The sequence below is a fragment of the Electrophorus electricus genome, chromosome 17, assembly GCF_013358815.1.
Source record: "Electrophorus electricus isolate fEleEle1 chromosome 17, fEleEle1.pri, whole genome shotgun sequence".
Lineage (NCBI taxonomy): Eukaryota > Metazoa > Chordata > Actinopteri > Gymnotiformes > Gymnotidae > Electrophorus > Electrophorus electricus.
Window position 1 is genome coordinate 6,047,644 of NC_049551.1, and position 26,549 is coordinate 6,074,192.

At 39.1% G+C, this 26,549-nt stretch overlaps 2 protein-coding genes across 5 annotated transcripts in view; one reads left to right on the forward strand and one right to left on the reverse strand.

The window, feature by feature from the left end:
• Positions 1 to 4,430, forward strand: part of opcml (opioid binding protein/cell adhesion molecule-like) — a 56,393-nt gene extending 51,963 nt beyond the window's left edge. The window contains exons 4-7 of the mRNA XM_027012706.2: positions 2,067 to 2,201; positions 2,308 to 2,428; positions 3,538 to 3,689; positions 4,205 to 4,430. Coding sequence (XP_026868507.1) covers positions 2,067 to 2,201; positions 2,308 to 2,428; positions 3,538 to 3,689; positions 4,205 to 4,305 — 509 coding nt within the window. The 3' untranslated portion in view covers positions 4,306 to 4,430. The remainder of the gene's footprint in view (positions 1 to 2,066; positions 2,202 to 2,307; positions 2,429 to 3,537; positions 3,690 to 4,204) is intronic.
• Positions 4,431 to 12,257: 7,827 nt separating this feature from the next.
• The window catches only part of ntm (neurotrimin), a 237,060-nt gene continuing 222,768 nt past the window's right edge, over positions 12,258 to 26,549 (reverse strand). For 2 of the 4 annotated variants that reach the window (XM_027012682.2, XM_027012681.2), the window contains 6 exons: positions 17,219 to 17,350; positions 16,897 to 17,017; positions 15,935 to 16,086; positions 15,551 to 15,586; positions 12,994 to 13,071; positions 12,258 to 12,601 (listed from right to left, as the gene is read on the reverse strand). In XM_027012682.2, the coding sequence (XP_026868483.2) occupies positions 12,501 to 12,601; positions 12,994 to 13,071; positions 15,551 to 15,586; positions 15,935 to 16,086; positions 16,897 to 17,017; positions 17,219 to 17,350 (620 nt within the window). In that variant the 3' untranslated portion in view covers positions 12,258 to 12,500. Of the gene's footprint in view, positions 12,602 to 12,993; positions 13,072 to 15,550; positions 15,600 to 15,934; positions 16,087 to 16,896; positions 17,018 to 17,218; positions 17,351 to 26,549 lie in introns of those variants that run through there. The other 2 variants (XM_027012683.2, XM_027012684.2) reach the window with 2 other exon arrangements.

Sequence of the window (26,549 nt, forward strand, 5' to 3'; positions counted from 1 at the left end):
TCTGTCATAAAAAGATAAGCATGACTTTAAAGAGTTTATTAAAACATGCAAACCTCACAAGAATCACAAGATGTTTGCCAAAACATATATTTAACACGTGAAGAATTCTCTGAGAAATAGGTGGATTAGATGAGGGGAAAATTATATAATGAAAAATATGTAATGGGGAAGATTATATAACTGCTTATACGACCTCACCTATTAGACATGGAGGTGGTCTTCCTGAAATAAGGAGATGATGTATAAACAGGGTGTGATTCTAATAGGGTTGTAAATACCCTTGAATTAAATGCCAGCATCACAATAGAAGCATGCAGGCTTTTGTGACGCTACAGCTGTCAGGGTCTATTTCATTGTGGTTAATAACTATGTAGACAGTGATGTCACACAGAAAAAGAGAGAACAGGGAAAAAATATTATAATGAGGAAAGCCAGATATCTGTTAAAAGTAGCAAACGTGACCAAATAGAAAAGAATGAGAATTAAAAGTTACAGTGCCTAGGAGTGCAGCCAAACGCTGAGGCCAATCTTAAGGCAATTTGATATGACACATTATAACACACAATTGCACAGTTGGTGTGCTGAGTCAGTAAAACAGCCTGCCAAAAAAGCTTTAATTTTAAAGGGAAAAAAAAGCATATTTAGCAAGACACTGAAAGGAAATACTTATGGGGTAACTTGTAGGATTATTTTTGCAGAATTATGTTGGTTCTGTCCATTCAGCGCACTCTAAAGGTAAATGTTAGAGGAAATTCAGTGTAATTCCTACACATATGCTGCATGATCGTAATAAAATTGGGGCTCGTTAAGTCTTCGGTTAATCGTGCAATCATATTCCCTGCTCCTCTATTTCACACCGGCCCAAAATTACAGAAATGAGTAATTTGGTTAGATAAGCATAATTACCCTGCTGTATCATCCCCATCCCCAGGGCAGTGGTATTAAGAGACTAGAATAACAACCTATATGCACTGCTCAGCCTTTACAATGAACACAGACAGAAGGGGGAGGGGCGCAGTAGCAGAGAGGCAGTCATGGTCTTGCTGGTTCTTATTGGTGAATTAATGAGAATTTAATGTAGAACTGTTGCTATGCGTTGTGACATTTGGTCTGCTTGGGAAGAGGATAGTGAAGGTGAAACTGTCTCAACTCCTTAGAGGCATAACTGAATCTTCCACTATGCATTTTAATGCTATTTAGAATTCATGATAATGCAGCTCTGATTGGATATTGCTATGTAATGCTATCAATAGTGAAATGTACCATTCACTTTTGAATAAACTATTAGATATTAGCGATATATTGGTATGTATTTCAGCAACACATGCTGCACTCGGATAACCATTATTTCATCACTGTATTTTAAAGATTAAGATTCTCTCCATTAGAGGAAAAGGCTGTAATGACTGACTCTAGTTCACAACATGACTATATGGTGTTGCATACCCAATGAAATGGACCCTTAAGCAAGCCCTGAATGTGTCTGCAGATTGTTCACACATGGGTACACTATTTTGGAATCTGCACTTGCTCTTTAACCCTATTATAGTGATTTAGCTCGATGATAGACTGTATGTTTGTCCAGTAAAGTGACCCTTGGTCAGTTGAGTATGACAGACTGCAAATTGCTGTACTCATATTTAGATGAGTCTGTGTGCATTATGGCTGGATAAAGCCACAAAGCAGATGTTTGCAGCCCTGGATGAGGCATTATCCCACTCTGTAATGGTACTGGCAGAGTGAAACTGAACAAACTGTGTGCTGCATGAATTTTTTAATGGGGGAGGAGAAATGTATTTTAAAAAAGAGAATGAAAATGGTCCCGTAATTAGCTCCTGTGGGATGCCACTAATGATATAGCATGACAAACATGAAACTCTTGTGTTACTTCCACATCTCATCTTTTTTAATAGTTTTGTTGTTCACATTTGCTGCACCTTGAAGAAAACTGCATAATTTTTAACTTTCCAATCATACTTATGTCTGAAAATGTTTTTAATCAATTTCAGATATGAAACGTTGTTCCTTCACATGACCATGAACATATATTTGTTGTTTTGTTGCAGGTCAAAGATTTGTCAGTGAAGGGGAGTATGTTGAAATGACTGCAATCACCAAAGAGCAATCCGGATCATATGAGTGCATCTCTTCAAACGACATTTCGCCTCCAGATGTGAGGACAGTACAAGTCACTGTAAACTGTAAGTTGAACATTACTTACACTGATATTAAACAAATGCCTATAGGTTAACTTACACTAACCCCATTATTTATGATCATCATTAGTGTAGTACATTCATCCCACAGATCCTCCGGTCATTTCAAGGGCTCGCAGCACAGGAACCCCTGTTGGTCAGAGAGGGGTACTGCAGTGCGAGGCATCAGCAGTTCCTCTGGCTGACTTTCAGTGGTATAAAGAGGACCGACGGTATGTATTCTATTCTATGTATTTCCTAAAACCTTAAAATTGTAAGTGAAATTAAAAAAGAATTACGGATTAAATATATATGTTAAATGGTAAAAGTTATATCACTTTATTTTACTTTATTTATGAGGTTTTTCAAAAGGTCTAAAGTTCATTCAAGACCAAAGTCCCATTTCCAGTGGAGTATGGATACGTCTTATAGCAAATATTTATCTGCTTACTAAAAATACATAGAACAAAAAAAAAAAAAAAATCACCGTCGACATTGAGCTAGCTAAAGGGCACTGCATTTCTCATACTCAAACCCCATTTACACCTGGTCATTTAATGCGTTTTAGGTATAAGGATTATATCCGCATAGGGATTATCAACTTAGAAATGCAGGTGTAATGCACCCAAGCGTTATTTTAAACAGATTAAATATAATCATTCAGCTACTTCAGAAAGTGGCTGGAGATGCATAATAGCCAGATATTGTGCAAGTGTGCATTTGTCTCTACAAGGCACGTTTGACAACCAGAATTCTTCCCAATACAATATACTAGATGATGTAACTGTCCATGATCCACCCCAAAACAGAATTTATCATTTTCCTTTAACTTCAAAAATGAAAAAAAACCCAACCCATCATGTGTTTTGAAAATAGCTACCAGCATTTACACAAAGAACAACAGGAAAAGAGAGGAGCAGCACAGAAAGTTGGTTGTCAGGTGGTACTAGCGCATTTGCATTTCTTTGTCTATATAGCAATCCTGCGTGTGGATGAAATGGTTATCAGGGTACAATCCAGATTCAAGTCATATGAAATGTGACTTGGCAGAGGTCTGTATTCTATTCTTTCTGCCAAATACAAAAGTGCAAATTGACAAAATTGACTAAAGTTAGATAGCAGTGAATGAAGCTAAATGAAGAGTGAGTCAGTGAAGGAAAGACAAATATGGAAATGAGGCTTTGTAAATAATAACAACATTACTGATAACTTTAGCAAGAAATACCTACCTTGTATAATCCTGAAAGCGATTATTAGCCTGGCAGCACTACCAGTGTGATGCATATTTCACAGGACCTTGGAGTTGACAGTGCTGCATCTAACTAGACTTTTTTCTTTGCAGACTCTTCAATGGCCTGAATGGAGTGAAAATTGAAAACAAAGGTAAACAGTCCATGCTCATATTTTTTAATGTGTCTGAAGCGGACTACGGGAACTATACCTGTGTGGCCATGAATACACTGGGAATCACAAATGCAAGCATAATCCTTTATGGTGAGAAGACCTTTTTTACTAATACAATCTCATTTGAGTAAGATTATAAACTAAGATAGTTATTTGGCTTACTAATGTCAGTCATATTCTTGTGCATACCAAGTGACTGTTGGCAGCATAAACTAATGAAGCATTCATAGGAATTATAAGTGATAATGATTTCATGAATGTGGGTGCAAAATAGCTATGAGTACTAAACATGCCCTAGACCAAATTGTGTGTAATTTGTCATATGATTTGGTTTTTATAATTTGTGAATTAGATAATCCAAGGAATATTCACTTACATTTGTCACACCATAGAAGCAAAGACTAAGGAAATTACTTGGTGTGAAACTTTGCAGAAGGCTCTTGTATATGCATGGTATATTTCTTATATATAGATGTAAGACATTTTTTTCTCTACATACACATACAGACACCCAGCCACCCACCCAGAGCAACAGAGAGGTCTGAATGTGTAAGTGGTGTGGAGGCATTGCAAGTGCTCAGTTATCCTCTTCTCTGTGTTCACAGGTGCAGGGGTGATGCATGATGTGAACAGTGCTGCACCTTCTCCACTCAGCTCTTTCCACCCTATGCTCATTCTGATTCTCTTTTACCTGAGCAGGTTTTGATGCTAGAGACACCACCTACTGCGTCGTCAGCTTCTCTCGGCATTACACCAAGACTCAGAAGCACGTTGTCATTTTATTATTAGATTATTATTATTGTTTTGGTATTTTTTGTTGTTGTTTTAGGTTTTTTTGGGGGGGGGGGGGTAGAGAAAGGGTTTGATTTGGGTTTATCATAGAAGAATACAAGACTCCACAGGATAGGGTTCTGTGGATAGCTGGTTAGAAGTAATTGTAGAACCACAGTGTGTGTGTGTCTCCAACCTTTTGTATGTAAAAGAAAAGCAAAAAGTAATGTGATCGTACAAACCTGGATGGTTTTGCTCGGTATTGACGTGTGTCAGTTGAGATTTCTGTGTCATGTCGGGTTTCTTTGTAAAATAACATGAAAAATCCTTTTTTTTTCTCTTTTTTTAAATAATCAGCAAAAGTGCAAAAAAATCATGTAATATTTGATTTACTGTACCTGTACAGATGTACACAGTGGAATATTTACAGTTCATTCAAATATGAGTAAGGTCAATTTATGTGTAATATATCTCATAGTTCCTGAAATCATTCTGTTGCATACTACTGTTGCCATTAATGCAATTAATTCATTATTGCTACTTTATAGCTCACGGGCAGTGTAGGTTAGTTGCCTCACCTGTTCTTTTAGACATTTATTTATTTGCACTAAATAAAGACCCACTTCTATGTTTAGAAAGTAGCAACAAACTGAATTTACAAAATGTGATGCAACATTTGTTTGCATGCTTAGGGAAACACTTTTACGAAGTAAAGTGTTCTTGACATATACTTTAGCTGGGGGAGGCACTATGGAAATGCCTATTAAACTAATTTAATCAAGCTATGTGTCATCTGAGTGTATAATGTATAAAAGTAGGGACTTTCCTGATGAAATGACAACCAGGATTATTAAGTTAATATTTAAAGTTATAGTCAGCGATTTTAGGAGAGGTTAGCTGAAGCTACCTGTTTTGAAGCCCAACAGCCAAACAAATATAGCCCTTCCCTTCAACATTCCTTCCAAAGCTGTGCACACACAGCATGATTGTCTGGCAAGTAGAAACTTTTCCTTGTCCTGATTGGGTGAATGTTGGTAGTCCATAACATTTTTCATTTGCTTGTTTGTTTGTTTCTCCCAATTAGGGAACATTGGGGTAGCCACAGAAACCAGATTTCTTTTTTATGGCCACATACTTTATTGACCACTGCCAAAATGTATGGAGAATTTTTCTAAATATTACATGGTGTTCAGATTTAAAATCACTGGCCCTACCTTGTGACAAACAAAGGCAATATTTGATTTCACTACATCTTTTTTTCAGAATAGACACCCATCTCCTTTGTGCTAATAATTACAGATGGAATAGTCTCTTGTTAGAAAGTGCTTGTTTTTTATTGTTTTGTTTACATAGTTCTTGAGGTGATTTTACTAGTGTTCTTTCTCAGGTTTTGAGGGATGACTTTTATTTGTGTGCAGCTGTGAATGTCTGTGTTTGAATCCTTATGGCAAAAGGATATTAAAAATAAGGCCAACACTATTACTTGTTGAATGCTGTGTTCTAAGAACAGGTTTAAAAATGTTATTCAATTACTCATACACATATGCATATTCAACATATATCATAATATACACACTGTATGGACTCTTAAGTGTGGAAGTGGTACAAAACACTGCTTAGCTTTTAATTTATTTTTTAACTGCAGCATTATTGCCATAATCCTCCTCTGTTGATGTCTCCCAGCACAGATATGTAACCTTGGTACGTCTGCCATTTTCTCCACCCCACCTCCACACCTGTTACTCTCTCCCTAAAAGATGACCTGGCATGTATTCAACACCTTAATGAGGAGATTTGGATGGTTCCCAAAGAGGGACAGTTATCAGCCCATGGCATTTCTTCAGCTAACAGAAAACACACAAACTTGCACACACACACACACACACACGCGCGCACACACACACGCGCACACACACACACATACACACACACACACGCGCACACACACACACACACACACACACACACACACACACACACACACACACACACTAAGCGAGAGCTTAGTACTGAGACCTTATGCAGTGAAGACTTTGACTGTCTCTTCAGTGGGTCCTGGCAGCAACAGTGAGTAAAGGCTGCAAAGAGCCTGCACCTTTACTCCACAGCCAGAGAAATCCACCAAACACCACCACGGCTCTCCTGCATGACTGCCTGCCAAGTAGCTAACCGCTTACTTCTCTGGTTTCATGCAGATCTCAAATTATTCACATAGGGCTGAGACCTGAAGGTAATGTAAGTGAAAGCTACAGACTATGGGGCAGAGTGAACAATGATTTGAAGATTCTGTGTGAATATTTTTTTTTAAATTATTTTATTGTTATTGCACTATTTGATGGTAATATGAAAGAAAAACACAGTTCCAAAATGTAATCTTTAGACCCAATATCCTGTGTAAAACAGGGCATATTTAATCTGCAGATTACCTTGACCTACAATTGAATGTCTTTTTGTGACTAAACTAACTGTTAGTAGAAATGAAGAAAATGGCTTAAAACAAACCAATGCAATTTTGGTTTTAGTGTAAGTGCCATACATTGCACCAGTAATATAATGACAACAGAATACTTCTATTAACAACACAAATGTAAAACAAAGGAAATAGTATGTTATTTCATAAGAGATATTCACATGATGCATTGTCATCAGCATAAAAGAAAAACCTCACTAATATGCAATCTAAAATCATCTGATTCACCTGCACTAAAGGGTTAATTTACTTATTAAATGTGATAAGATATAGAGACAACTATTTAATATTTATTTTGCTAGCTGTGTGCCTTTCGTGCATGTTTAATAGTGGAAACTAAAAATGGAACCACAATCATTATAATCAAATAACAGAAAAATACAAAAGTAACTTGTTCAAATCCTTCTTCAACACATGTATGTATTTGTGAATGGTCAGTTTCTTTTGAACAGAGTGTCAGTTTGACATATGCAGGGCATTTAAACAAAGCATATATTTGCATATGCTAATTGGAAAACACTACGCCTCTTTATGTTAAAGCTGAACATATTCTGTTAATTTTTTTTGTAAAGACAATTCATTCAAGAAACTTATGGTAAACATATAGATTGTACTATAGGATATTACTGTGTATAATTTTGGTAACTAATGTTGTCAATTAACTTTTTCAGATTTTTCAAAGTGAAAAGTGATGTCCTTATAAAGTGTAAAAATGCAAATGATGCCATCTAATGTCATCAATTAAATGGAATTGTTGTTATTGTGTTTAAACACAATATTGTTATTGAGTTTAAACACAATCTTGTTTTTGCCAACTTGCCAACACATACTGTAGTCCCATTCGCTGCACATCAGGACACTTTGGAAATAAATCCTTTTGGGGGGACTTTTTAGATTGTCATAAATGTTTTTTCTATGTTCCTCATAAGAGAACTAGTGAGAGCACCGTCATTGATTTGTTCTGAGCAGATTTTAGAGCATTCTTTGTCCAGAAATACATAAACAATCTGACATTAATCAGTTTGACATAAATCAGTTTATTTCCAGTTTAGGCCTGAACTGCATATATATATATATATATATATATATATATATATATATATATATATATATATATATATATATATATATATATATATTTGTAATCCCTTTGCACAATCAAACACTATATTGGCACAAACATACAAACATATTACTTGGACTAACTATATTCACTATATCTGACTATGGTGGTAAATACCTTAGAATAAATAATAAATAAATAAGATACTGTTGGCTCTGTTTTAGCTGATCTGTTAAGAAGTGGTTCTAATCATCAAATAAAAATTACTGCAATGTACTTGATCCACAGTATTTCTTGATGAGTAGTATTTCACTGTGTCTTGTACAAATGTACTGTATATTGGCATTTTTTCTGGCTTGTCTCTAACCTGTTGGCACTGTAGAGAATTGAGAGAAAGTCTCAGAGGACTTCAGTGAATTCCATGTGCATGTACAAATGTAGTTGTATTTTCTTTTCTATTGGAGAATGAGTAAACAAATATTGTATCTGTTCTGTGTAATAAAGTTCAGAATATTTTCCTCTACATTTGGTTTATTACTTATCAAAAGTATCAGATTTGTTTTATGAAGACAACAAAACACAAATAAGAATCAATATTCCATAAATAGGAATCGATGAATCCTCAGATCACATTGCCGACCTGGAAATGTTGAGCCAAATCTTACCCAAGCTTCTACAAGAAGAAGCATTACCAGCAAAACAAATGCTAAAGATTCGATCTATTACGTTACTTTACAAACTACTGTTTTCTAAGCTGGTATTTATATGGCATCACAGTTTTCCATATTGCCACTGGTGTTTGCCAGTCTGTCTGGCACCTCTAAGATGCCACAGCCAAGAAATGTCATGTTAATTCGGTCCCTGAACAAGCTGATTTATGCATGTGTTTGGCCTGATGAAGGGATGACGGCCTGGTGCGAGTTCCAGAGGGGCGATCCTGGGATGGCAGATAAAGAATTCCACCAGGACCGTAGACACGAGGACACGCGTGCACAATTGTTCAGTTGGTTTGCTGTTTTTATTTCCATTTCTGACCAAATTTCCAAGACAAAGGGTGAGCATTCCCTCGATTCTCCCTTTTGTGTGCTTGATGAGCAGTAATAGAATCTTGACAAAACCACAAGGTGGAGTCCAAAGACATGGCTGTCACATTGTTTATTATATTTATGTTTTGCCTCAAAGATTTTTTTTTGTTTTTTCATAATGAGATACACCCATAAATCTCTGCTTTTCAAATGATAATTGTCTCATGACCAGTTCTGAGCTCCCCTTTCCAACTTTAATAATTCCTCAATTCCTTTAAAGGTGCATTTGCCATTAAGAAAAGCCCGAACAAGCCCATGGCTCATGCACTTCATTTACATATATGGCATTTAACAGATGCTCTTATCCAGAGCAACTCACAGAAGTGCTCCAGTTGTTTGTTTAAAGTGTATTTTTATCACTGGAATGCTTTCATATTATAGACTGCAAATCTGTAGAAATACATCTCTATTGATGTTGGCTTAATACTCTTTACTAAGCATTTCTTTTCATCCTGGCCACCCTCACTGTGCTACACTTTAGCACTGTTTTGATATTTGTCTTTGAGTTGAACGGGAACATGCTTCTTCATTGTAAATCACACGTTGCCTCTAAAACACTGTAACAGCTCGGAACGTTTGTCTGAATCGAATAATCAACTGTGCCAGACAGAAAGCTGTGTTTAAAACCATTTTATCTGAGCAAGGCTGGGGTCTTTAATTAGAAAGGCTGTCGCTTTCCTCATTTCCCCATTCACAGGCGGCACTGCGTATGTTTGCGGTAGAAAATCACAGCTTGGTTTTGAGCCTAGCTACTTAACTCGTTCACTCCTTCTTCCTGCACGCCTTGTATGCCAGAGCTGCATCTGCACTGGGACAGTGCACTGGAGCACTGGGAATTTTCACCGTTATGTACACCAATTGGCATGTTTGAAGAGTTGTTTCTGTTAATTGTAGTTTCGATGAGAAATGATCTGCCCTTTTTGACAAATCATTTGACAAAGACCCAAACGTCTACAGGTCATACTTATAACATCACAGAATACTGAACGGAAGAGTTTTAGTCATTTTACCTATTTATCGCCTTAAGCTTAGGTGCACTAAAGGGCACAGTTGTCTTCTTAGGAACTGACAATGATGTCCCACTGGAAGAATTACAATTAGACAGCTGAAAGCTTTCTATATAGATACAACATTTTATTATTGTAAGTCTTAAATATGAACACACAATCTCCATAAAGAAAAACATATGAAGCAACAATTCCTTTACATTACAGGGAGTTTAAAATAATTTAATTTAGTCCACTCCTGGGAATCTTGTTTAGGGAAGTGATGCATTTTTTTAAGGTGAGAGTTGGTTGGATGCTATTATTGTAACAGAAATTTACACCATCTCACCCATTGTAAAGGTGTGGAATCTGGCCATGCACAGACAAGCACAACTCCTCTGTTTAAGATAACGTGGTGTAACTAACAGGATCCCTTCCTCCAAATGCTTCTTCAAGTTCATAAATGCAGATCACAGAGCTCACGTTCTAAACACGCATCACAAACAGCCCTAAAGAGTGGGTGCAATTCAAGTTTCAAATGCAATGTGTGAAGAGTTGTATGTATGGACTTGTGTGGAAAGTATCATGCTATTGTGTTTTTCTCTGTATTTCATGATGAAATCTGTTGCACCTACCCTTTGTATAGCCAAATCCAATTCCCAATAACAACAAAAAAACAAAACAAAAAAAAACAAACAAACAAGAACTGCTTTACATAACATCTTCATATGTGACCATTTACAGAACTTTGCCGTAAGGCAACACACAGATTCCATAACCCTTTAATTCATTTAATTACATTTTGCGCTTGAAACACACCAGTGTAACGGTGAGTAATAGTTTTCTTTGACTTTTGTTTCAAGCTATATGCCCAGTGATCTTTTCTGGGCATGTTTTAAATCCAGTCTCTGTTGCTAAAATGCATCTGAAATTTTGGTGTATAAATTCCAATATGTACACTGACAACATTGCCTATGCTTAGTGATGTGATTTTTTTTAATAAATGCTATTTGAGGTACTTTGAAGAAACTAAAATAAGAAACATATAGATGCTAAGTAGTCCATCCACTTGGCTTCTAATGAGAGCATACAGATGCAGTGTCAAGATACTGAGAGTGATGACACAGCAAGGTGGTGACAGGCAAGTAGGCCGCACCTTACCCAGTAAAACCTGCTGACAGCACACTGCTTAATGTCAGATTTTACAAGTAACAGTTTAATGAAAATATTTTAGAAGTTATTAATGCAAAAATCATAATGCAAATTTCAGAAATAAATTACATGACTCCAATCAGAGGAGCAACTTAAAATAGAAAAGTTTGTTGCATTGTATTAAACTGGTTCACAATTTTAGTAAAAACAGGTGCATATTTTTTTCCCTTTGTACAAATTATATGCATATTGATAAAAGAAGATAACTTAGTAATTGTCATAATGAGTTATGATGAAATGTAGAATTTTAGGGGCATAAAAAGAGCATTAACTTGGATGCAAGTGATTAGACTTAAAAAAAATACTTTTTTGAGAATATAAAAAAAGCTTTTGTTGGTTGTTACTATATGCCAAATAAAGTTAAATTTATAATACAACCATGGTGTAGGTGTTAACATTCTTTGGGCTCTCTCAGTCAGTTTAATGGCAGCGTGTTGCACTGGGAATGAATCTAATCCAAAACCATAACATGCCTGCTCTAATCAGTTAAAATAAGATTGTGGACTTTGGATTGTGGGTAGGCATTTGGATGCATCATTGCAAGTTATATTAAGCAAGTTAATATTTCAGCTTGAATCAGTTTACTCAGTATTACATTAATCTCTCCTGTTGACTGAATTTAGCATTAGAGGAGAGTTTTATGGTCCAGTAAAATCCCCACTTTGCCTTTCCATTTGATAATATGGAATAGGTGTTATAGTTAAGAAAAAGGTAAGGAATTTCTGTTTCACCCCATATGTATTCATCACTGACCTTACAAAAGACATAAAATATAATGAGGAATAGCAGACACATCCTGTACCCCCAACTCCCCCACCCCACCATTTCTGGAAAAATAAAATACTGCATGATAGTACAATTAGTTGTACAGTGATTATTTTTGAGGTAATTTACTAATGACAATCCAAAAGGGCCACATATCTTAATTATTCCCATATGAAATGTAATATTAAAGGAGAGACAGTCAGTTAAATAAAACTACAGTTTATATATATATATATATATATATATATATATATATATATATATATATATATATATATATATATATATATATATATATATATCCTCACCTCAACTGGCTTGTATCCTGTAAATGTATAAACTGATATTTCAGTGGGGCAGGATAAAATGTTAAGTTTCATTGTAAGAGATTCATATTTAACACTAACGAAAAGAAAGGCGACAAGATTACTTGATTAAAAAGGAGTAGTGGGGGATCCCGCACACATCCTGTGCTCCCATGGGTGGCTCCTGGCATTGGTATGAGTGACGAGAGAGAGGAGGCTGTTTCTTCCCGAAACGTCCTCGCCATCAAAACTTAAGCAGCAGCTGCAGGGTGAGGATGAGGAGTAGGCAGAGGGATGTGTACGTTCCTGATGTGCCGCTGTTGCCATCTTGAACTGCACCGGGTTCTAAAAAGTATGCAAAATGTGTCAAATATATATACAGAAGCATTTATTCATTTACATGCATACTGACACACACACACATACATACATACATTTTATATATATATATATATATATATATATATATATATATATATATATATATATATATATATATAAATTCAAGAAATGAAAGGTTTTTATGTTTTCTCAGTAAAGAAATCAAATTGGTTTATTGTACTTTTTTTGGCTGGTCCTCCAAAGTCAGTTTTGCCTAGAATTGCTACATTTTCTCTACTATGTGAGTACTGTTATTTACTAAGGGTTAGTCATTTTGTAGTAGCTGATGTTGGTTGGTCAGTTTCTAATCATTAACAGATTAGCTATTAGGAGTGGTAGTTCCATTCATTACAAACCTTCCCATAACTGACTGCATTCAGTGGCTGTCTGCTCTAAAGCAGATGAAGTCATTTCTAAAAAAGAAGTTGTCTCCACTAAAAGAGAGATTATATGAAACAGGACACTTAACAGATAAAACAGTCAATAAAAAAACCCAGCAAAACAAACTGGCAGCTCATAAGCAAACAGTGTGGGCAAATTGAGTGAACACACAAACTGCTCCCTCTTCACACCCTCTCATGCTATTAACCACCCAATTCAGCTCAGATTAGCTGTTGTTCCTGCCACTCTATTTACCCTTTAAGGCATCTTAGAAGTGAGAGTATTTCTGGCAGTTGGGCAATGGTGTCACGGAAGCAGGCCATCATGGTGAGGCAAGCGAAGGGGCAGAGGCTGTGTGGCCCTGTTGATGAATGTCCAGCCGGGCTCTTTAGCGCTGACATTAGTGTCATCAGAGCATCTGCTCTTCTCCTGGCTGGGCTTGCTTAGCTGCCCAACCCCCTAAAGGCTGCCACCGTCATTACCATACCGGGCCCTGCACCCTTGATCTGTGGGTCAACCATAACTGCTATTTGCAATAAACAAGCTAATGTTTAAAGGGGAAGAGGGTCCGATAACTGGATAGCCGATGGGGTGGGGGAGGAGGGGTGGAGCTTGCAAGGGGGCGGGGCCATCTAACCGTACAGGCCGCCCCCAGGTTCTAAACCACAGTTAAGGCCGAAGGAGATGATGCTGCAGGGTAATGAGAAGAAAAACCAGCTGGGCCCCGCTGGCCCGTCGGCAGGGTGCTGGGGGATCTGTTTAATCTGTTCACTCTTCAATCCGCCTTCACCGAATCAATATTCATCGGGTGATGATAGAAGAGTTATAGGTGTTACTGATTAAAAAGGCACCTGTTCAGTGGAAGGATTTTCTCGACAAGGTCAGAGAATAGGAAACGTCTGTAAGTGTGGTGAGGGCGTGCACCAGGTGTTGTTCTGACTGCAGCTCGTTTGATTATGATTAGACAACATGAGCTAAATACAGCAATGCGTTGTTAGATTAGTCCTGGTTATCCGGTCACACAGTGATGAAAATCTGCCAAAGTACCCAGGGTTGAGGCAGAACGCCACTGAATGAACTGCTAGATAATTGACATCTTATCAGCACTTCATCAAGAAACAGTGGTAGGTGGCAAAAAAGATACGTGCTATCTAACATTGAGGATGTCAGTGACACTTTCTTACATGGGCTACTTTAGTGTGGGCACTTCTGAGATTTCACTGGGAGTTTCTTACATTAAATGTAGATGCGCTTATACAACTCAAGTTCATTTTATGAAGTAAGCACCAAAATTAAGTATTTCAGTGTTCAGAGTACACCGTGTCCTGTATGCCCAATATTGAACTTGGCTGTGTTACAAACCTTGTGGTTGAGTGCAGCAGTTTGTTTTCGTTAAAGCAAATTATTGCAGGGCAGCTGTAAAAAAATTATATAGCTGACACACTCATACGGATGCCAAATTTCCACCTAAACAACTGTAATACTATGGAATTATGTAGCGTGTCTATTAAACAGTTTGCTTTGAAGGTTCTCCCAGAATGCGTTCTAATTTCCCCAGGATTTTGCTGGAGTTCACTAGCCTTTCTTTAGGGACAGAGATCCAATTACACTGCCACACCAGATTATGCTCAATCCTGCAGTTGGATAATTAGAATAATACCAGTTTCTCGCCATCAAATTCAAAGAAATTAATCATTCTCTTGAGAGGACACAGTCATCATTTCCACTCTCACTGTTTTCAATTTAGCCTAGACATTAGGTGATGTGTGAAGGGGAAAAAAACATTATCATTACCGAAGTTCGACAAGGACAAAAAGCTCCACATGCCGACACTTGAGAGCCAATTTACAGAACAATAACATTGCCACATCTCACGGACATACAGACTAGACTAGAAAGCGGAACCATAATTTCTGTACGCTGTGAAGTAACAGCAGGGAGCAACATGGAACGAGACGTTTGACGTGAAACAGACAAGCACTTACACACACAGCGGCCAGGGGCATGCATAGCCACGGCGAAGCCATGGCATGGTGCGTGGGGGGTTAGGTAGGGGAAGAGAGAGACAGAAAGGAGAAAGAAAACACATTTAAGCGAGACTGAATGGAGACGAGCTCACCACCCCACAGTGATCCGCTGGAGACAAGCTGAGGCTCGTGTCGCCATTTCCCCCAGTGGCAATTCAGGCTGTCACTCAAAGTGCTGAATTTATTATTGACATTAACAATTGGATTCCTCAGCTAATAAAGCCCTTAATGGGAGTGGCTAGTCGCCAATTTGCAGGCTGACAATCACGTTCTGTCAGGCGACGCAGGACAATTATATTACCCGAATCTTGTTGAGGAAATTTGGCGCAGCAAATCGTGCCAATTGACTTAAGTAGCTACCACCTCAACGACTTCTCCTCTGTCACAATGTGGTTGTTATGAAAATAGAAGCATTCATTTATTTGCTTATTTGTTTATGAAGCATGCAGGAACAGGCTTGAGGAGAAGTGATGGCTAAATCCACATGCTTGGACCCGGTACTAACCTTGCAACAGTGTCGAGCTAGTGGGCTCAATTACTTCTACATTAGCAGACAACACACACAAAAAAATATGAAGATGGTAGAAAAGGCAAAAAACTGTTGATCAAGCCACATCAGTCTCAAAGATTAACAGATGCAAAAGAAACCTAATGTCTCAGAGTGCATGAACTTCAGGTACAGTAGAGCAATAAAACATCTTTGCAATCATTTTCGATAAATGATAAAATCATCCAAGCTTTCTGAATAAAGCAAAGCAATAGAAACACAAAACTACTTCTTAGAGTTCTTTCAGTACTACTAAAATGCTTATTGAGTGTGCATAAAGTAAGACTTATTTTTACATGTTTAAATTGGTGTATAGAATTCCACAAGTGAAACTAGGCATACCATATAGCACAATGCTTGTGTTCGCACTTCCAAGTTTGTTGATGGCCACACAAGTGTAATTTCCATAGTCTGTCTCAGACACGTTAAATAAAGTCAGCTTTGAAAATGTTCCAGAATCATTGATCTCGATACCATCAAAGCCATTAAAGATCCTGTGGAACAAGTCAAGACAACACAAAATTGAATGAGTTCAACACATTTCACACCATATCAGAACATCTTTGAAGGCCAGGGTTGCATCTATGAGACAGTCAGACTTTCACGGAAGACCGCAATCGGAACAGAAACGTTTTTGTGGATGCCAGAGTCGTGCGGTATTATCACTGGCACCGCCTGCTATCTAATCACGACATGGCAACAGAACATCAAAAACATGGTGAGATGCAGTCCATCCAAAAGCTCTTTAGTTAGAGCTCAGTGTTCTACCTGGCAAACATGGGAAGGTATAGCTGGATTGTAGAGCTGGGAAAATAAGAAGCTATTAACCTTCCTCAAAGTCTTTGACACTCAAAATGATACAGAGTTAATACAATATGTGGTTACAAACAACAGCATATTACATTAAATGTCACTTTTAGAACTGATAGAATGAGAAGTCAGAAATCTACTTTTCAGTACAAACCTCTTTGACCTCTGTATGCTCTGACCAGTCTGTACCGGCAAGAGGCTCTGGTAGTCTCAAGCTTACTTCCCCTACACATTTGACATTTATTCATATCTGAACCATTTACTGCTAGAAATGCCTTTCATAACCACAGTCCATGCTAATAAGAACACTGATGTTTGCACAGGGACGCTGTGCGCCATGCACTGTGCATGGCTGCCATGGATCTGCTCTGCTGCTCTGGGATTCCAGGCTCCTGCCCCGGCCCCGCTGATGGAGGCCCCTCCACTCATCATTCAGCTCTAAATTATCATGACTCATGTGTCTGCAGATGTGGAGAAGCACTTCACTGATTTACCTTCTGTCGTCTCGGTACCACTCAAACGTTGCCGCCGGTACAGCGTCCGCCTCACACTGAAGGACGCCTCTCTGACCCAGGGTCACCCCAATGTCTCTGCCCCCGAGCACACTAGGAGGGTCTACGTGGCACAGGGAACATTTGAGAGATTTATGGGTACAACAGGAGTCAACAGCAAGCTGCCACCCACCCTGTTTGTGTTCTACCTTAGGATGAAGAAGCTTTGTTCACTGGTGCCAGCACCACTGTTGGGCCACTGTAACAAAAATGACATGCGCCCATGGGCCATGGGAAAAGGACACCATGAGGTGGACACACTCACAGTTGACTACCAGCCTCAGCGTCCTCGTGTCTGCAGCGATGTCATTGGCTGCCATGCACTCATACTCCCCTGCTTTGTGTCTGCTGATGGAGGGGATGTCCAGATACTCGTCGTCTGAGCCGACACTGCCACCTGTGCAATGAACACCATCACCTCAGCACCGTGTAATAGCCTCAACAAAGTTGCATTGTTGCATTTCAGTAGATGGCACACATCTCACTAATTGTTGAGCACAAGCTTTTATTTAGCATGCTTGTTAGCATATTAGAACCTTAAATAGGATAACATAGCACTCAACCTCACACTCAAAACAGGATTACATTAGCACACAGTCATTTTCAAAGTCAGGTTTTGTGTAGTTCACAGAATAGGTCATAATAGGTTATACTTGCAAAGAATACAAATGTATTTCTAATATGTGTATGACATATTTCTTATTTTGGGCAGAGACAATCAGCAAAGTTGAGAGAGTAACCTTTAAAGACAGGTTGTGTGTTTTTCATGCAGCCCATATGTAAATGGTTTCTTCCTATTATTTATAAGTATGCACAGCACAACTCCGCCAAGAGGTTGTGCTATGCATGATTACAAATGATGAGAAATATCAATTTTAATAAGCTCTGGGTTGAAAAACAGCAAACCTGTCCATTCAATTTGAATGCTGCTTCTTGGAGTACATTGTGCATTTACACGTGTGAACACACACGTCTGTGCACACACGTACACATAAACAGCTCGAGAGAAAGAGAGAGAGAGAGTGAGAGAGAGAGAGAGAGAGAGAGAGAGAGAGAGAGAGAGAGAGAGAGAGAGAGAGAGAGAAAGAAAGTTAGAGCAAAAGAGACTCAGAGACCGAAAGCGATGCATTTGGAATCACAATGGAGAATCAGAATGCCAGAATGCCAGTTCTGTGCCCGCTAATGTTAAAGACGCTGGAGGACACGTTCGTTGTCGCTATGCTTGTGAAGCACATGATTGTAGCACATAGAACGTCACCATTAAAAACAGTACTGATTACGAATCCTTTGTGTAGTTTGCGACAGTAACGCGGTGCGTAGGTGCCGGATGAAGGACGCCCTTTCGCACCTGGGAGGCATCGCCTCTCACCTGATGAAGAGTGTCACAACAGAAAGAATTTCACTGTGCACACCCCAATAAACATGAGACATATCTGCAGCTAAGTTTTTTAAATTGTTTCTACTGCTATGATTAGCTGAGAGGGAACCTTTGCAAAGGTCATGGTTTTGCATATGTTGCCCAAGTGCAGTGCTCTTATAGGTCACCAAACTGGAGCCGGTCCCCCAACATCCATAAAGTGTAGTGAACATTATTATCTGTATAGGATTAGGATCACTATATGGTGTTCATAAACTAATAGTAAATCCAAACCATACAGTATGTTCAGTGAGGTGAAGCAAATCATTCAGTGCATCAGCAAAATGATCAAGATTCAGTCCAGTGGATTCTCCAGGACCAATATCACACTCATTCTCTCTTTCTTAAATCAATTTGAATTGGTTTGGACTGAATGGAATTTGTTTTTCTTAACAAAACCACCAATAAAGTTTTTTCCTGAAAATAACTTTTTCAGGGTAGACATTGTCCACATAGCCACACCCACCATATACAGCTTATCCTTCATTCTCTATCTCTCTCTCCCTCTCCCTCTCTCTTACAGACACACACATTCAAAAAATACATAGCCGTATATTTGAAGGTTAGCTATTTAAAAAGAAAGCTACATCCTTCATCCTACAACCCCTTTAAATCCCCCAACAAAGCCAAATAATGCAAAAAAAAGTGTCTATTGGGGGAAAAAAACCAAAATAGCCAACAAAGGCAGGATAAAGGTTTTTCATGGAGAGAGGATCATGGACAGCCCATATGCTGTCAAACACGAGGTAGCAGGTGCATCACAGAATCTCTTCAATCAGACAGGAGCGATTGTAAAATGAGACCATTTATTTCCATCCTAAGCACTTCATGGGTGCCATGCTGGATCATATCAAAGAGCAGGACCTGCAGGTGTGACGATTCCAGGTTTGGCTGGAGGAAAGTGCCACCAGGTTGCTTTATTAAAAATGTCTTTCTGCCACAGGCTGCTGCGGTGGTGTTTTGTTGCCAAGCGAGCTGTGCTCTTTGCAGAGCGGTCTCTCCAGAGTCATGGCCTGCAGTGTTCCAGCCCACCGCTCCAAGGCAAGCACGGAGCGGACTCAGAGCAGGGCGCGGCCGGCCCGTGTGCTGCTGGGAGGAATCCAGGCTACGTGTGACAGCATAAAAATCCAGAGGTAGGGAACACCTTGGATCACCTCGGATTCATGCACCCCCACCTCCAGGCTGAGTCTTCCATGAGAATACAGCAGTAGTGAGGTAGACTAAAGGAGAATGGCCATGTGAGCACTATGGCCACATGACGTGGCCCAGCATGTCAAAATGAAGCTCGGTTCAAAAAGCCAGTCTGCCTAACAAGTACAGTACCCAAGATCAGGTTGGATCAGGTCAGAGGAGACAAGGGCTATACAATTAGACATGACCCTATCTTTCCGGGCCAAGTTGCTTCCTACTAACTGCTAAGCTTATCCACTCCAGTCTTTACTGCATACTTTGTCACAGTATGACAAAATTAAAGAGAGCATGATTTGTCTCATTTGTGGTATTCCCAAATTTGCAGTGTCAGCCTGCTGGATTTGTCTGCCTTATTCTTTACCCTAAATGACCTTTTAGTGTTAGTCAGATCTTAGCCCTCTCATACACAATTAAAACAACCATTGTAGAATATAAATGAGTCAAGTGCAGAACTGTGCATGAACTTCTAAATTCAGCACTAATCTAATATAATGTAAGTCTGCCAGGGTTAGTCACAGGTAAACACAATGCAATGCTGGAAATGTGTTACAAAATAGCATCTTTGATAATCATAATTTCAAGTTCAAGTTCAAGTTCAAGTTCGGTTTATTCGTCACATACATAGTCATACACAGTATAACGTAGTCTTATAACATAGTCATACACAGTATAACGTAGTCTTATAACATAGTCATACACAGTATAACGTAGTCTTATAACATAGTCATACACAGTATAACGCGCAGTGAAATGGTGGAGAGTGCTCTGTCCAAACTGAGGAAGAGAAACAGGGGTGCATAGAAAAAAATATATATATATTTGATATGTCAGTAGATAGATTACTAATAGTTATCACTGTGGCATCCATTAGTATGTAGCTAGGTAACCTTTGTAAACAGGGCCCAGGTATACATGAGAGTCTCCTGCTTTGGGACATTTTGTGCTTCATCAAGTTATCTATGTTTGTGTTTAACCACCAAGCTTAAATGTATAACATGAGTAATATGAATGGCTGAGAAGATGCTAATTAATCACCACACTCCACACCTATTCATATTCCACTCACCCCACCCTTCTGCACACAGCGGGTGCCTTTTGAAAACACCCTCATGTGTTTGTGACATGTCGCTGCAACTGACGTCAGTCATTTTGCCACGAGAAAACAGGGCGCCGAGTATGAGAGAGCGTGACATACTGACAATAGAGTCGTCTAGCCTAGAGACATTCTAAATCTGCCACTCATGTCTAAAGGGGCTTTGGGATTGGTCACTTCTACTTAAGTTCTCACTTTCTTCAGTGACAGCGCATTCAAATGCCCTGATATGAATGTTTTCCAGTACATAACATTTGCGGCATCTATAATATTATCCTGTGAATCCTAAAAGCTGAGTTAAGACAGGAACTGCACAGTGTTGTTAATGTGTCAAAACTTGCTTTGGTTTTCTGCATAAAACTGATGCTTCTGTGCATGGCCTCCAGCCATGCTGAAGCACTGAGAGCTAAAATAAATACTAAAATAACTAAATAATAAACAAAATCAATTCTTAACACCTCGACGTCTTGTGATGATCAGGCAAAGCAGGCTAAAACATTGATGTTCTTGTGTGTTAAGAAGCCACTGTTTTTTGCATGGCCTCCCTGTAACAGCAGCTGCAGAGTGTATTTATAGAGCTGAAAGTGTGGAGAAGATCCTTTCTAGTAGAACAGAGACTCTGCGAGTAGGGCAGCACTGATGCAGATCTCCCACAGCCGCTCTCTCTCACTCACCCTCTCAGTCACCCACTCTCTGTCTTTCTCTCTCACACACACACACACACACACACACACACACACACACACACGCACGCACGCACGCACGCACACGGGCGCACGTCTGACACCTCCAGTGAGGTTTCAGAGAGACGACAGGGGAATGGGGAGGATGCTGAATAACGGCAGCTGCAGTTGAAGAGTGTCATGTTACATGGGACGTACCACTGTGAAGGTGCGGGGGAGACAGAAGACAGCCCAAGACAGCTACTGAGCCACCCCCCACCCCCATCCCCACTGAGGGGCAGCATGGGGGAAGATATTCAGCTCATAAAATACTGAACATAAACTTTCACAAACTGCTCACATATTAATCTACATCAAAGTAGCCTAATATAAATCCTCTTGTATGGATTAAGAATATGACAAAGGTAACTGATAAAGGTTTTGCATAAGTCTTTAAATAGTGCATGCTTTAATGGGGTAATGTCCAAGAAATAGAGGATGAGGTATATATTGTTAAATATGACTATAATATCTATTATTGTAGATATCTATTACTTTGCTAGAACATTTGAAAAATTTGTCAGCTGAGGTACGTGACTGTTAAGACAATTGTCAGTGCAAATAGTACCTTTTGACAGCCCCTCTTCCAATTGAACTACCACCTGCATCGCACTCTTTTGCTTGAACTTGAAACAGCTGCAGGTAACCCAAAGCTGGAGTTTCCGAATCTATTGTGTGTGTGCGTGTGTGTGTGTGTGTGTGTGTGTGTGCGTGTGTGTGTGTGTGTGTGCGTGTGCGTGTGTGTGTGTGTGTGTGTGTGTGTGTGTGTCCGTGCGTGCGTATGGATGTGTGTGTATGTGCGTGTATACACTCATATTGGCTCACAGGAGTCATAAAGATCACAGTTTAGTGTGATTCCTACATTCTTTACTGATATAGGTGGAAATACCATCAAAGTAAAGCTGACATTCTACAGTTTTACCTTACAGTCATTGTTTTATTTCCAATCCAATTTGCTAGGGTAGCCGTTCTTAAGACGCTGGGATTGAGGACCACAACTCATCACACCAAGACATCCATGCTCCATGTACACACAACTCAGTAGGCAACATGAAACCACTCATGGGCACTAAAAGCTGGAGTAAGGCTGTTTCTAACTTTTGTTAGGCATATCTTTGAAGAACGCATGTTTCATCAAGTGCTACCAAACTACATGACCAGACTAGACATTTTATTTCTCCTCGAACATCAGAGCACACATAAATAAATGCTGTCTGGCATTTTTTGTACATATAGCTACGAGATGCTGTCACAAAGCTAACAGCATCAGCTGAAACAACTAAAATTAATAAGTTTGCACACATTTTAAGCCCAATTCCCTTTTCCGTATCAAGTGAAATTATACCTGCCGATCTTTAAACGAACCATTTTTAATTTTAACATTACGCAGTTAATTAAAGAGTTATTCTAAAGGTATTGCTGTCATTTGGGACATCTAATCACTTGAATAAGTGATTCTAAAGAGGTGCACAATCGATCTGCACTTTTAAATTGTTTTAAGAATAGTTTGGCCATGGGCATGGTCTCATAGTGTTGTCCTGATACTATACATATAGGAGAATAACTGCTAGGGTTACCAAAGCTTACATACCACCTGGTGTACCATCTGGTTGTGCCTCAAGTAACACTAATGCACCATGTACTGCAGACTGAAAAACATTGCGTACAGTGAACAGAGCCAAAACAACAAAAAATGTGCCTAATTTTTTAATCCCTTACAGACTGTCCTGCATATATTTTGGGAAGTAAGCATCCTAGTTAGAGACAATGACGCAGTACCCGAAAGCACAAAACAACTAATATTCCCAGTCATTCTTACTGCCAATTACTTACAAAAAAATGTACGCATGCATATCATAGCGTATACGTTGTCCATCCTCTGAACTACTTAAACTCCCCGAAGCTGTGTCTCTATTAAGAGCAAGTGTGTTGCAGCGATGACTCACTGTGGGTCACGGCTGTCCTGCACACAGACAAAGCTGCAATGCCATCAATCCCCTCCACCCTGTGGATATATATTTATTTCACAATTTATTATTTTTGTCATCCAACAAAAAAAAAGAAAGAAAGAGTGGAGGAGAGAAAGAAAAAGACAGAAGAAGAGAAATGGAAGTCAGTAGAGAGCCCAGGGCACAAGAAGAGAGATGGAAAGAGAGAGAGAGAGAGAGAGAGAGAGAGAGAGAGAGAGAGAGAGAGAGAGAGAGAGAGAGAGATCAGTAGCGTAAAACTGTACTGGTAGATTATAGCATTCCTGCTATAGGGATCATTTGGTCCCTGAAATGAGCTGCTAAACTCACAAACACAGCAACTGCACTGAAGTCTCATTACACCCAAACGGCTATAGACTCGATTAACACAATCAGGGCTTCATAAAACCCTGCAGTGCTCCCGCCATCTAAATGAACCTAAACTCTAATACTAACTAATGTAATAGTGCTTTAGCACCCAAGCCTCGCAGACATGGCATCATTAAAAACAATGTTTATGCAAGTCAATTAGACACCGGCAATGATAAAACTACACAATAACATGTTTAATCCTCCCTCCCCACACACATCCTGAACACCTTCATGCTTTCAGTCCAACTATGTTGGTTTTTATTCGAGAGACAAACAGAATCAGCTCTGTGGAGTCAAATGCAAAACTCCCAGCTGGGAATACGAGGCACAACAATCATATTTACCTGGCAAACAGTGCATTCTGACCATATGAAGCACAAGATAAAGCAAACAAACAAAACAAAACAAGAACTAAAACACTTTCAAATGGACAATGTATAAGAAAGTCTTATATAAAATATAGATAATTATTTATTTACAGAACTGTAATGCTATGGTATGCATGTTTGTACTGCTAGAAGAGCACACATTCAATTATACAGACCTTTTCTTAAATATCTGAGCCTTTAAAAGCTCATAACCTGAAAGCTCCTTAGGATCCACTGACAAAAGAACATTACCTCTAGCTTTGACTATGTGTAAAAAGTAGTTGTCATGCAACTCTTCAGAAATTTACTAGACAGTAAGTAAACTAGAACATCAGATAAATGTACCCCTTACCCAGGAAGTAATAAGACCAACACTGCTTATTCTGCAAACTCTTATCTCCCCTATGTTCTTTTTGGACTAGTTATAGGACTGTGTTGTGCAATGGAAAGAAGCGGTTCCTAGAACAAGAGAGAATATTATCTTTCACATCTTTTGAGGTGCAACATAAATCACTCCTTTCGGAAAGTACAGAAACTTCCTCCATACAACTGAAACATTTATTCTCCCATTTACCAAACAAATACGAGACTCTGTGATATTAGAAATTTTCAATTCCAGCAAAACAGGGATTTATAACACCGCATTTTTTTTTTTTTTTTTTGTGCTGCGCCCCCAACTAAACTATTAGTTTTTGCAATTAACTTTTCACAGAGACTTTAATGACCGAGCGGCAGACAGCCTGCCCTCCAAACTCCTCAAGTCTCCCAACCATGCAGCAGGCAATGGCGCATCAATTATAAACTCCATTATGGTAGTGAATTATTCTGATGTAAAGGTGAAATCTAAGACTGGTAGGCTGTTCGATTCTGGCTGACCAGAAACAAACACACAAACCAGTGCCTTTCGGCAATGGCACTGTGAGACCATATAACCATGCTATGAGTGGTAGATTCAGATTTAGATAAGAATGTAGGGTTCCGCGAGGCTGCCATCGGAAATCCGGATTGTGAGGAATGGCAGACCCCGATACAGCGTGGGAGTTAAAACTATACAGCTGGGATTATTGAGTAGAGTGTCAGTGCAGATGCTCTGTCATGGAGGCATTATGACTCCCACCTTTAAGTGGTGCAGCCTACCTACGGAGGCAGGTGTGACTGGCAGGAACACTGCGCCGATACCTTATCACGAGAACTTTTACCCCACATTACTGATAGAGGAAATACTGCATTTGTTCACATTGGGGGAAAAAAAAATGTATTAGAAAACCAGTTTTGAGGGATCAGCCCAAAATCAATGACCAAAAAAAAATAAAATCAGCCCAAAATCAATGACATTTTTGAAGGTCAAAGAAACAGCTGATATCGTGATTCAGAGATGTCTTGTCCCTCTTAAGGATTGGTTGAGAGTAGAATACAATGTTTTGACTGCATTCGCTTGCTTCAGTTGGACTTAGAGGCCCACACTCAAACAAGTATGCAAACGTAAATTATGTCTGCATGTCACTCAAGTGCCAAAGCAGTCACCCAGTGGAACTGCATTAAATAAACCCATGCTGTGTCAAGCCCCATGCAGGCAGGCAGCGCAGTCAAGACTTTGGACAAATGTGGCTATTGAAACTAGGAAAAGAATTCTACACACCAGAATATGATTCAGCCTATACACTATATATACTATATATACTAAATTACTGTATAGAAAAAAAATTCATCCTTCTGTATGATTGGGTGCATAGTAATTCATAGTATTCTTTGCAAATTATTATGCCTGCAGTACGAACATGATGTTTTCAACTATGACAACTGTGATCTTTATTAATAAATGCTGTAAAAGCCTTCACCAGACACCTGTACTGTGCTATAATAGAAACCATCAAAAACTCTTTTTCACAATTCTCCTAAAAAAAATGGCATAGTGACATTCATGTCATATTAACATTTCAATTACCAGATTCTTGTACGGTCACAAAGGGAGAGAGATGGGGCCTATTACACAACAGGAGTGCATGAATCACTGCACACTGCATTTTCTCCTCCGGTAAAGTGCAACAGAGGAACATACAAACTCAAATAGAGCTGATTTCTTCATGGCACAAGGCGATAAGTAAAATGTACCAGTCTCACACACACACGTATGCACGCACACACGCACGCGCCCATACGAGCACACACTCACACACACACACATACACTCTCACAAAACTGATCTTACTAAACAAAGCAACCCAATTTGTTGTTATTTGACTATATGTAATTTGGAATATTCATTAAGCCCATCAAGTTCTATAATATCAGAGATATTCACTGAGACATGAAATGAACATCCGTAACTTTGGCGAGAGACAGCAGAGTCGGCGCGCACGCACACACACACACACACACACACACACACACACACACACACACACACACACACACACTCACAAACACACTCACACACACACACACACACACTCACACACACACACA